Source organism: Solanum stenotomum, chromosome 8, assembly GCF_019186545.1.
Source record: "Solanum stenotomum isolate F172 chromosome 8, ASM1918654v1, whole genome shotgun sequence".
In the NCBI taxonomy this organism is placed as follows: Eukaryota; Viridiplantae; Streptophyta; class Magnoliopsida; order Solanales; family Solanaceae; genus Solanum; species Solanum stenotomum.
Window position 1 is genome coordinate 7,183,135 of NC_064289.1, and position 12,165 is coordinate 7,195,299.

The 12,165-nt window shown below is 35.7% G+C and overlaps 2 protein-coding genes across 2 annotated transcripts; one reads left to right on the plus strand and one right to left on the minus strand.

Moving 5' to 3' along the window:
* The first annotated feature begins 461 nt into the window (after positions 1 to 461).
* LOC125875108 (plasma membrane ATPase 2) lies at positions 462 to 8,246 on the plus strand. Its single transcript, XM_049556189.1, has 22 exons — positions 462 to 550; positions 679 to 753; positions 848 to 967; positions 1,334 to 1,432; positions 1,518 to 1,655; positions 1,804 to 1,938; positions 2,029 to 2,208; positions 2,305 to 2,511; positions 2,631 to 2,750; positions 2,830 to 2,949; positions 3,030 to 3,152; positions 3,236 to 3,340; positions 3,547 to 3,691; positions 4,305 to 4,469; positions 4,582 to 4,820; positions 5,007 to 5,039; positions 5,128 to 5,209; positions 6,450 to 6,610; positions 6,901 to 7,086; positions 7,168 to 7,350; positions 7,446 to 7,624; positions 7,888 to 8,246. The coding sequence occupies exons 2-22, from the start codon at positions 700 to 702 to the stop codon at positions 7,982 to 7,984; spliced, it is 2,871 nt and encodes a 956-aa protein (XP_049412146.1). The 5' UTR covers positions 462 to 550; positions 679 to 699; the 3' UTR covers positions 7,985 to 8,246.
* Positions 8,247 to 9,104: 858 nt separating this feature from the next.
* Positions 9,105 to 12,165, minus strand: LOC125874727 (protein NRT1/ PTR FAMILY 2.10-like). Its single transcript, XM_049555735.1, has 6 exons — positions 12,033 to 12,165; positions 11,692 to 11,909; positions 10,958 to 11,520; positions 10,347 to 10,855; positions 10,002 to 10,034; positions 9,105 to 9,590 (listed from the first exon to the last, which is right to left on the minus strand). The coding sequence occupies exons 1-6, from the start codon at positions 12,106 to 12,108 to the stop codon at positions 9,298 to 9,300; spliced, it is 1,692 nt and encodes a 563-aa protein (XP_049411692.1). The 5' UTR covers positions 12,109 to 12,165; the 3' UTR covers positions 9,105 to 9,297.

A 12,165-nucleotide genomic window follows, 5' to 3' on the forward strand; every position in this document is an offset into this window, starting at 1 on the left:
AAGTTAGAATTAAATATAAATAAAATTAAAATAGAAAGGAAAATATTTTTAAGAGTTAATTAAATTAATTTTTAAGGTTAAATTAAATTAATTTGATGTTTTAAAAATTAAAACTAAAATATAAAATTTATGAAAAAGTACTATAAATTACAATTTTCTCATATCAATTTGATGAAAAACATTATATATTGATCAAATTTCGTATTATTTAACTTTCAAATTCAAAATGAAAATTACGATAATATTAGTCAAAGATCGTGTTTTAAAATATTGGTCAAATTTGCATTGTTTTAACTTTCAAACTTAAAATGAAAATTATCACAATATTAGTCAAAGATGTATGATTTGACTTTCGAAAAAAATAATATTGATCAAAATTAGTATTATTTAGTTTTGGAGAAAAAAATTGTGACAAGTATTTCGAAACGGGTAGAGTACATAAGAGGGTATAAGCAGTGTTTGGAGCCTGTTATATATTAGTCTTCCACACTGTGTTTTGGATTTGGTGGGCAACTTATTTCAGGACCCAAAAAAATCCTATCTTTCTTTGGTGGGCAGTTGTTGCTTCTCTTCCTACTCTTTAACTCAGCTCAGTTATCTTGTTTTTCTTTGATGGGTGATTTTTAAGTACCTTATTGATATAATAATATAATAAAATTGTGTTGAATCTTGAAATAGGAAGAGAGGAAATTGAGCAAGATGGGGGAGAAACCTGAGGTGTTAGATGCTGTATTAAAGGAGACTGTGGATTTGGTAATGGATCTGACTAAAAAGATCAAATTTTTGAACTTATATTTTGTTGGTTTTAATGGGTTTGTTTCCTTTTTTGTTGGTGTTGTAATTGCAGGAGAATATACCCATTGAAGAAGTTTTTGAAAATTTGAGATGTACAAAAGAGGGTCTTACTGGTACAGCTGCCCAAGAAAGGTTGGCAATTTTTGGGTACAACAAACTAGAGGAGAAGAAGGTGTGGTGATGATTACTCTTTTTTCTTTTTTCTTTTTGTAGAATTGTTCCTTTTCTTGTGTTTTTGATTCCCCTGCTGGTCCACTTTGAACTGAATCTCTGTATATTCTCTCCCTTTTTTGATTTGGTACTATGATGGGTTGGTTTTCTTTTTTTGTTACTGAAATGTTTCCTCTTTTCTCCTTTTGTTTTCCTTGGATATCTTGTCTGTCTTGTTTGGACTTTGAATGGACTCTTTTTAGCTGAAAATTAGATGTCTTTAGTTGAACTGGCTGAATTGATGGAGAATTTGATGTTTTAAGTCTTCGACTTAAAAGTTAAAGTGAACTGTTATCATTGTTGAAAGTTACTGTTTGCTGTGTTATAGGAGAGCAAATTCTTGAAATTTCTGGGGTTTATGTGGAATCCTCTCTCATGGGTTATGGAAGCTGCTGCTATTATGGCAATTGCTCTTGCAAATGGAGGAGTAAGCTTTGACAATCTGATTTACCTTTAAATTTGATAACATGCTGGTTCTTTTGACTTATTTGAATATATGTCGAATTTTGTAGGGAAAGCCTCCGGATTGGCAAGATTTTGTGGGTATTATTACGTTGCTTGTGATTAACTCAACAATTAGTTTTATTGAGGAGAATAATGCTGGCAATGCAGCAGCTGCTCTCATGGCTCGTCTCGCTCCTAAAGCCAAGGTTCTGGAGTCACCAACCATAATCTGTTATTCAATTGCTATTAAACAGCATGTGAAAGTTGTTAACATTCATAATTTTGATGGGAATTATGAGGTCTAGAAACTAATGGAAAGTCGTCTTGATTGTTTGCTCTTGCTGATATATGCAGGTTCTTCGAGATGGAAAATGGAATGAAGAAGATGCTGCTGTTCTTGTTCCTGGGGACATAATCAGTATTAAACTGGGAGATATTGTTCCTGCAGATGCTCGTCTTCTTGAAGGTGATCCGCTGAAAATTGACCAGGTGATGAAGTTTTTACGATTCAATAAGTGGTTGCTCTCTGGTTTCAATATTTTGTTTAACTGTGGCACTGATATTATCTATTACTTGCAGTCTGCTTTGACTGGTGAATCTCTTCCTGTAACAAAAGGTCCTGGAGATGGTGTCTACTCTGGTTCCACCTGTAAGCAGGGAGAGATAGAAGCTGTCGTCATCGCCACTGGGGTTCATACCTTTTTTGGGAAGGCTGCACACCTTGTTGACAGTACAAACCAAGTGGGACACTTCCAAAAGGCGAGTTGAACTTGTATTGTCTTAATTGTTTTGAATATTAGTTGATAATCTCATTCTTCTGAATCTCACATTCAATGTTGTTGATGTCTCTATCAGGTTTTGACTGCTATTGGAAACTTCTGCATCTGTTCAATTGCAGTGGGGATGATAATAGAGATTATTGTGATGTACCCTATCCAACACCGCAAATATCGCCCTGGGATTGACAATCTTCTTGTCCTTCTCATTGGTGGAATTCCAATTGCCATGCCAACGGTTCTTTCAGTCACAATGGCAATTGGTTCTCATCGGCTCGCTCAACAGGTTTGTTAGATAGCATCATGATCTTAGGATATAGTGTTTCAGCATGTCTTCAATCGTGAGTTATCGTAGTTCAGCAGTTCTGATAAGTGATTGCATATTTCATCATTTTAACTATTCAGGGTGCTATTACGAAAAGAATGACAGCTATTGAGGAGATGGCTGGTATGGACGTGCTTTGTAGTGACAAGACAGGGACCCTTACACTAAACAAGCTTACTGTTGATAAAAACCTTGTTGAGGTGAGAATAAGAGTTCAGTCTTATTCCTTATTCCACACAGATTCTGATTTTCTTTTGTTTGTTCCTTCTAAATTTTCAGGTTTTTGCCAAAGGTGTTGATGCAGATACTGTCGTTCTGATGGCAGCTCGAGCGTCTCGTACAGAGAACCAGGATGCCATTGATACTGCTATTGTTGGGATGTTGTCTGACCCGAAGGAGGTAACTTTAGAATTGCATGACTGTGTCATTAGTGCATCCATTTTGACTATAGAACTGTTTTAATGCTGCAATTAATGCAGGCTCGTGCTGGCATTCGTGAAATACACTTTCTTCCTTTCAATCCAACTGACAAGCGAACAGCACTTACGTATCTTGATGGTGAAGGAAAAATGCACAGGGTCAGCAAAGGGGCACCAGAGCAGGTATGACTGTGATCATCCAAGTAGTCCTTCTTTGCTTGCTTCCATGATTGCATTTTCTAACCAATCACTGCAATGTGGATTAGATTCTAAATCTTGCACACAACAAGTCAGACATAGAACGTAGAGTTCATGCAGTGATTGATAAGTTTGCTGAGAGGGGCTTGCGCTCACTTGGTGTGGCATACCAGGTATTTTGCTTTCCTTTTATCATCTGTGGAACTAATCATGTCATATATAAATTGAATGAATCAATTATCTTGCAGCTTAAGCATATACCCTAATACTATTATAGTGGAGAGGAGGGATTAATTATCTGTCTCCAAGTACAATCATTGTGTCAAAAAAATAGAGGCTTTATTTTGCTTAATCACATACACCCTAACTTTCCATGCAGGAAGTTCCAGAGGGAAGGAAGGAGAGTTCCGGAGGACCATGGCAATTCATTGGTCTCCTGCCTTTGTTTGATCCTCCTAGACATGACAGTGCTGAGACTATAAGGAGGGCTTTGAATCTTGGAGTGAATGTTAAAATGATCACAGGTATTTCTAATTTTTTATGATCAATATATTGAAACATTGTTGGCAAATAGACTGCATGCTATATTGGCAACTTGGTAGTAATGGCTACCCAACCCCTTAATAAAAGGAAGAGAGAAAGGAAAAATGTATCCAGTGAGTAGAGGTTTCCAAAATTATCACCAACTTGAGATGGTAATGCAGTCTGCTACTAATTCTTTGTTACACTGAGCTTGTTGGCTGTTGCATCAAAGACTACTTGTGATTCGTTCCAATATTGGGGCTGTGCCTTTTTGTTTTTGATTATTAGTGAGGACAATATGATAGTTGTACTGGATTATGGTTCATTTTAGAGGCACCGCCTGGTCTTATTGACTTGAGAGTGATGTCTATGCCCGTCGCTTGACATTTTCATTTATTGTGTTGATAAGGATTTCAGGCTTTCACAATTGAATTTTAAAGACTATTACTTTGTGTCTGTCAACTTGTGTTTTACCAAGATATTGCTTTTTGCTGTAACAAGCTCAGACGTAATTTGGACGTGTGTCATCTTACTGGTTGTGAGTTTTTTGCTACATCGAAGTTTTGACATGTTTATGTGCCTACTTAAATTTCTTGATGTCTGTTCTTTTGGCAGGGGATCAACTGGCTATAGGAAAAGAAACAGGGCGTCGTCTGGGAATGGGAACCAACATGTATCCTTCATCTGCTCTGTTGGGGCAGACTAAGGATGAATCAATTGCTTCTTTACCAATTGATGAACTGATAGAAAAGGCTGATGGTTTTGCTGGAGTGTTCCCTGGTATATCTCTCTCTGAAACTTCTTTTACTTCTCTAGTTTTGGGTATTCAATAGGGTACTTGTTTATTGGAATGTTTGTCTTTACTGATACCTTGTCTTGTTCATTGCCTTAGAGCACAAATATGAGATAGTAAAACGCTTGCAAGCTAGGAAGCATATCTGTGGAATGACTGGAGATGGAGTCAATGACGCTCCTGCTTTAAAGAAGGCTGATATTGGGATAGCTGTTGATGATGCCACTGATGCTGCTCGTAGTGCTTCTGACATTGTTCTTACCGAACCTGGTCTCAGTGTCATCATTAGTGCTGTTCTGACTAGTCGAGCAATCTTTCAAAGGATGAAAAACTACACGGTATATATTTGTCTTGTTGGTTCTAGTAGAGGCGTATATTTAGATCCTTATACATCCTAATTTTTTGGTATATCTTAGCATCTGTTATTTTGAGGGTAGTGCATTCCTGAATGAGCTCAATGCACTTACAATCTGTCTCTGATGTATGATATTGATAATTTATCTGTCTTTTTTTTGCATCGGCAGATATATGCTGTTTCCATCACAATCCGTATTGTGGTATGTTTTTTGGCTGCTGCTTCTTTTCTCTTTAATTTTTATAATTCTTGAATGATATTTTGACATTCTTCTTCTATTTATGTTACAGCTTGGTTTTATGCTTCTGGCCCTTATCTGGAAGTTTGACTTTCCACCTTTCATGGTGCTTATCATTGCAATCCTCAATGACGGTTGGTCCTTTTCACTAATAGTAACATAGACAATGTTTAGTTTAAACATTCCGTCATTTTAAAAGACCCCTAATTTGTCTTTAAGATAAAATTTGAGAGTATTGAAATGAAACATGCTTGTATTATTATACAAAATTAAAATAAAAAAGGGCTAGAAGTTCTCTATACTCTTTCTAATGGCTTATAAATCTCTGACATGAATAAAAGATCATAGAGTATAGGACCTAAAGTAGACGTACTAACATGTGAAACACTTAAAACAATTAATTATTACCCCCATCCGGTTCAAAGTACTTCTCTGGCCATACAAATTTGGTCCAAAATAAGTGTCATTTAAGAAAGCAAGAGATTAATTATTTTCAAATTTACTCTTGCTGTAATAAATGATCCCTACATCTTTCTAAACGTCTTTCTATGCTTATTTACATTTACTAGGTAAGAGAAAGGGTAATTTAGTCAATAACTCTTATAATTAATGATATTAACTACTTCCTCTGTTTACTTTTATTTATCCACTCTACCAAAAGTAGTTTTTCACTTTTAATATATTAAGAGACACATTTATTCTTTTCTTATTTTACCTTCAACATTAATTATTTATTTCCCCAATTTACCTAAGATTATACATCAAGTAATATTTGTACTGTGGTAATATAATCATATTAATTATCTTGAGGTCATGCAAAGTGCAAAATGGACAAGTAAAGTGAACAGAGGGAGTAGTTTTCTTAATGGGTGTACCAAAATCTGAAAAAGATATTTCTGTTGATTGATAAAATAATGGCAAAATTAGAGGATGCAGTATGTTTGCCATTATTGCTATATCAAAAGATAAGGTAGATTGATAAAAAATGTTATCAGGAGCTGTTATCATACCTTGCAAGTTCCATGTGTAGGACCTTTAAGGTTTAATAACCTTTTTCTGTGACAATGTGATAGTAATTTATTATTGTTGGGAATAACACCTGCATTCATGTGGTATAAGAAAAGTAGAGAACCTACAAAAGAAAAAAATGATTTTCTACAAAAGACATCAAATCTTCAATTCAAATCGGAACCCCATGAATGCACCAAAGAGAAATAGGAATAAGAGGCTACTCCTCAAATGTACAAAATCATTTTTCATTTCATCAAAAGCTCTTCTATAAAGTTTAGTATGATCTGCCACTGCAGTGTTTAGTCAGTTCTCTTGCTGTTCCAGTGTCTTTTCTACGTCTCACTTCTAATGTTATAATCTCAGGTACCATTATGACAATATCAAAGGATAGGGTCAAACCATCTCCTCTGCCTGATAGTTGGAAGCTGGCTGAGATTTTCACTACTGGGGTTGTTCTTGGTGGCTACTTGGCAATGATGACAGTCATTTTCTTTTGGGCAGCATATGAGACAGATTTCTTCCCGGTGAGCATATGACAAAAAGATACAGGGTGTTTGAGATGTAGCTGTTATGTATTATATAATAAGAACTAATGAAAGAATGTTTGGCCGCACAGACTGGTCATCTTTTATCTATGAAAAATGATGGAGGATTTTCACAGCAGAACTTCGATAATAGTGTTGTTATGATGACTAACTGTATATTAAACTAAATGATCTGTTGACTTTGATGTTTGGATTGTTTAGATGTTGAACTTGTGCTAATTATGAACTGTTCTTAGTTTGTAATCTCACTCAGTTTGGTGATTTTCCAGCGTGTATTTGGGGTATCAACACTTCAGAGGACAGCAACTGATGACTTCAGGAAACTTGCATCAGCAATTTACCTTCAAGTGAGCACTATCAGTCAGGCCCTGATATTTGTCACAAGATCTCGAAGTTGGTCGTTTGTTGAGCGTCCTGGTTTGTTGCTTGTGGTTGCTTTTCTGATTGCTCAACTGGTAAGCCATTTTCTCATTCATTCTGGCAAACTTTCCGCAACTTCATCAATCTATAATGTTTGGTTGCTAATTTTTAAACAGGTTGCCACCTTGATTGCTGTTTATGCAAGTTGGAGCTTTGCCGCAATCGAAGGAATTGGCTGGGGTTGGGCAGGAGTGATCTGGCTCTACAATTTAGTATTCTACTTCCCGCTTGATATCATCAAGTTCTTAATCAGATATGCTCTCAGTGGAAGGGCCTGGGATCTTGTTCTTGAGCAAAGGGTATGTTATGCAGTATAGATATACATATATGATATATATTCATTCTCATGCTATTTTCATCCAACGGTATGTGATGTTTTTTCTTTGAATTACAGATTGCTTTCACCAGGAAGAAGGATTTCGGAAAAGAACAACGTGAGCTTCAATGGGCCCATGCACAGAGGACCCTTCATGGGCTGCAAGTTCCTGACACCAAATTGTTTAGTGAATCTACCAATTTCAATGAGCTTAATCAGTTAGCTGAGGAAGCAAAGCGGAGAGCTGAAATCGCTAGGTAAAGATTGTCATTTTGAATTGTTTTTTTTTTTTTTGACAACATAAGCATAGTGGATTCCGCTTATGTTTCTAGTTGAATGTGAAGTTGAACTTGCATTTGTGGGCATTTCACTCTTCTCCCTTTACTCATATGGCCATGCTACAACATCACATAATCATTGCTTGCTTCACTTTATCTTTACTCTTTAAGTTTTCTTCTGCTAAACACATGTTGAGTTTTCGTGACTTCTTGGAAATTGAACGCTACATTTTACATTGCAGGCAACGTGAGCTGCACACACTTAAAGGTCATGTGGAATCAGTGGTGAAGTTGAAGGGTCTTGACATAGAGACAATTCAGCAATCATACACTGTTTGATGGGAGAGCAAGTTTGACTAGTGCTATTTAACCGGTGAGTGGGTGATAGAATGAAGACATAATGAGTGTGTGAGTTACCTCTGGAGCGACAAGTTCATAGTAGTAACGTCTTCAGCGTTTAAAAGTGCCTTATATATTTTATACATTTTTTTGCTTTGAATTCTTGGTTTATCTTTTCCTGCTTTCGTGTCTTGACTACATTATATATGTTACAATTGACCAAGAATGAATATTAAGCTATAACAGCATTCATTATCTATAAGGATTTTATTTCATGGTTTAGCAGCATCTGAATTTTGTACTGCTTCTCTCTATTCATTGATTAAAGAAGTTGGGTTTTTGCACTGGTGTATGATGGTGTCTTCTCACTATATTTGAGGGAATTTCTTTAACCTGCTGTTGAGTGGATTAATTTAATTTTTTTGGTTTCCCACTCAATGTCATTACCCATTTTAGGGCTCGACTAAACTAGATTGGTGCGGGGAAGTTCCACATTGAGGGTAAAACGTTGTATTATATTTTGGGCTAACATGCTATTAGGTCTATGTGTTAGTACCCTTTTAGTCTACCAACAGTTTTATGCATGGAAATTAAATCAGTAGCTATTAATTATGTTTTTCTGTTTTCTCTGTAATAGGTCCTCTGTAACAGTGTTTTCCTTGTAGCAGTTGTTTTCTGTGTAGTAGTTATTAGCAGTAAGGAGGTTATTCCTCCACTTTCTCATTTCAGTAGTAGTGGAAGTTATTTCCTTGTTATTAGGTAGGTGGTTAATCACCAATGTTGTATTTAAGTTATTTGAATTCAATGAGAAAGATGAGCAGAAAATTAGTCAAGTTTAGATCCATAACCGGGGACCATAACATTATGCTTACAAGAAATATCTCAAAATATGGGTGATGTTTTAGCCACCAATTGATCTTTCATAAATTCCCACCAGAAGCTAACAGTTTGATTCATCAATGTAGGGTGCACAAATAAAGAGTTAAGGGTACAAAATTAATTTTAAAAAGAAACTATTTAATATCTTAATGTGACCCTTGGGAAAACTCGGTTCATTTGTTTGTTACAAAAAATAATTCAGTGACTTTCTATGATACTTAGATAAAATTGAGCGACTATTTTTGGTTTCAAAAATAGCTTAGTGACTTCGATGCAATAAAAAAAAAGTTGAGTAACCATAATAGATGTCTTACTTTCTATTTTGGGTTCTAACAAAGCATTAGTATTAAATCATGAACAACTAGAGCTTACACTGTAGCCACAACTTACCATACTATTTCTGCTGACTAAAAATTACACAATGTAATTTTGTTTCACATTGCCACTCCTTTGTACTTGTACCATTTTGCACATACAAGAAAATATCCCAAATTCAGAATCTCTAATGCAGCAATGAGGTAATAAAAACAGTTTAATTTCCCTTTGTTAAGATCCTCAGCCAACCAATTTGATGTTTTATGAACTACTGATGAAAAGAAACTGCTCAAATAACTTGACCCTGCCAATCCAACAAAGAAGAAAGACGCCGCGATGCTCCTCATGTTTTCAGGACATTGTTTGTAGAAGAACTCGTTCTCGCTGATTAATGCAAATGCCTCAGAAAGACCTGCATTCATTACGAGTATTTGTAGGTAAAAGTTGAAAAATAGTATCTGAAAGGTAGAAATTATGTCTCAACAAGAGTTTCACTTTCGTTCTTGATTAATGAAAACCTCCTTGTCAAGTGCTTCCACAGTTGTTTGTTTTTCATAAATCTAAGAATTTCACCTCTGACTATGAAATATGAATGCCCCCGATTGCCTACTGGTGCATGGAGTGGTGGATGGTACATGGACAGACACCCGCAACGATGCATGGTGCAAAAGTAAAAGTTTTGTGAATAAAAAGTGAATATTGTTACTACTATTTAACAGTATTACTCCTAAAATCAGTTTTTCAACTTCAAATTCTCTATTTCAAGTCGAAGTTGAAAAGATGAGCAAAATTGTAAAACAAACATTGATTTGCAAATGCTCACCTGATAATGCCATCTGAGGTATTAGCCATAGTCCTGACATACAAGGGCGGCTCTAATAAATCGGTGGCCTAAAGCCAAATTCGAATGGAGGCCTTAATTCAAATATATTTTTTTATGAAGTTTATTATAGCCAATTATTTAATCTTTCTTGAGACATAGTACTGATAATTTATCAAACTTCTATTACTTCTTTGCTCTTTTATGAAAAGTTTATATTTTCTACAAATAATACTTAATATTTTTTTTAAAAAAATATGTATAACACATTTTTTTTTTAAATGAGGCCCCTCAAATTTTGGGGCCTAAGGCGGTTGCTTTTTTTTCAAAGGGGAAGAGCCGCCACTGCTGACATAGATGAAATTACACCTTTCTCTCGAGTCATTTGTAGCATTGGCCTAGTCATTGTTAGGGTTCTTCTCCTGTCTTCAACAATCCCTGATATGATCATTGTTACGATCGATAGAAATATTCCAATTCCCATTTTCTGGAGAAGGCTGAAACCATCTTCTTTCCCTGTGAATTTCCGAAGCCATGGAAGTAAAACGCGGTCATATATTGGTAACCAAATGGTTATGCTGAGCATGGAAATGACTATGAAAGATGCTGGTGGGATGTGGAAATTGTTGTGGTCTAGTTGATTGTCACTTTGTAAGGCTTGGAAGATGACATAATTTTGTGATTGAACAATAGAGACATAATAGATAGTTCCAGCAACCCATATTGGGATTACTCTTAGTAAGCATTTCACTTCTTCCACTTGTTGAATGCTATAAAGCCTCCATGGATCGACTGCTGATCCATTTGATGAGTTTATTTGGTCTTCTGGTGTTTTTACTGCTGCTTTACTCAAGAATCTGAAATTATAAGCCCTTTTAGTTAGTCAGTAATTTATCTAACTTTGAGGGTCAATTTACGCAAAATTAACTCGTAACTTTGATGCTGGCAAGTGGAATTTCCTAAACTGATCAGTGTAAGGAAGCAAAGAACTCAAGGAATTGGAAGGCACATAGTTGAATAGGGAGTAACATGGTTGCTCTGGCAGCTGCAAGTGCCTTTTCTTGAATGCAGCCACTAAGACCTGTGCCACACTTGATAAAGGACTACCTTTTGGCACATGCCTGACATAAATTTTAGTACCCACAAAGAAAAGTGCACAAGAAAGGAACATCATAATTGTTGGGATTGCTAATCCCAATGACCAACTGACACTTGTTTGAACATACACAATGACAGTCAATGAGACCATAACAGCAAATGTGTAAGTGAAATAGTACCAATTGAAGAAGCTACTGATTCCTCTTCTTCCTGATTCACTTTTGGGATCAAATTGATCAGCTCCAAATGCTAAGTTACATGGCCTTATGCCAGAAGCACCAATTACTAGCAAACAAAAGCTTACTAGTAAAAATGTCATTTGTCCTGGTGTTGGACCAACACATACTGGTGCAGGTTCTTGGTTTCCACATATAGGTGGATGAAGCTTCGAGACTGCTGCTGTTAATGTCAGAACTAGCATTCCCTATAAATTAAAGAAGAGATCTGGTAATTAGAAGGTTTTATAAACAATGGTTTAGTGTGTGTGTGTGTATGGTACGTTGGAAGTCATTTTCTAGACAACTTTTATCCTAGGAAGTCATTTTCTAGTGTTTGGTTACCATAAAAAGATTTTCAACACGATTATTTATTGTACCAAGAAGGAAGACACTGAGGCAAATCCAAGGATGTTGTAACGACCAAAGTAAGTATCAGATAGAAAAGCTCCAAGCAAGGTGCCAAAGTTGCAAGTGCCATTGAAGATGTTGACAATATTAGTAGCTGTTATGGTCTTCAAATGGAAAACACTTGTCAAGTAAACCAAGAGATTTGATGAGCTTCCAATTGTTCCCAACTTCTCAAATGTTTCATTCCCTGCAGTTTTTAAGCATACAACAAGTTGGACTCAGCTATATGATGTTTAACATACATCGAAAAGTATAAAATAGTGTCAAGAAAAGGAACAATTATGAGACTATTCACTAATACAAAAAATACCTATGACAAAGGGCATGGCTCTGATTCCTCTATAGTTTATTTCATTTTTTGTTGCTTCTCTGTCAATCTCCTCCATTGATGCTAGTAATGTTATGGTTCTTTGTTACTAGTATATTTTTATTCAGTAGATATG

Coding starts and splice junctions, on each gene's coding strand:
- LOC125875108 (XM_049556189.1), top strand. CDS start 700: ATGGGGGAGAAACCTGAGGTGTTAGATGCTGTATTAAAGGAGACTGTG. Junction 2,950..3,029: donor TGTTGTCTGACCCGAAGGAG/GTAACTTTAGAA, acceptor CAATTAATGCAG/GCTCGTGCTGGCATTCGTGA. Junction 5,210..6,449: donor CATTGCAATCCTCAATGACG/GTTGGTCCTTTT, acceptor TTATAATCTCAG/GTACCATTATGACAATATCA.
- LOC125874727 (XM_049555735.1), bottom strand. CDS start 12,108: ATGGAGGAGATTGACAGAGAAGCAACAAAAAATGAAATAAACTATAGA. Junction 10,035..10,346: donor TGTAATTTCATCTATGTCAG/CAGTGGCGGCTC, acceptor CTTGTATGTCAG/GACTATGGCTAATACCTCAG. Junction 9,591..10,001: donor ACCTCAGATGGCATTATCAG/GTGAGCATTTGC, acceptor TAATGAATGCAG/GTCTTTCTGAGGCATTTGCA.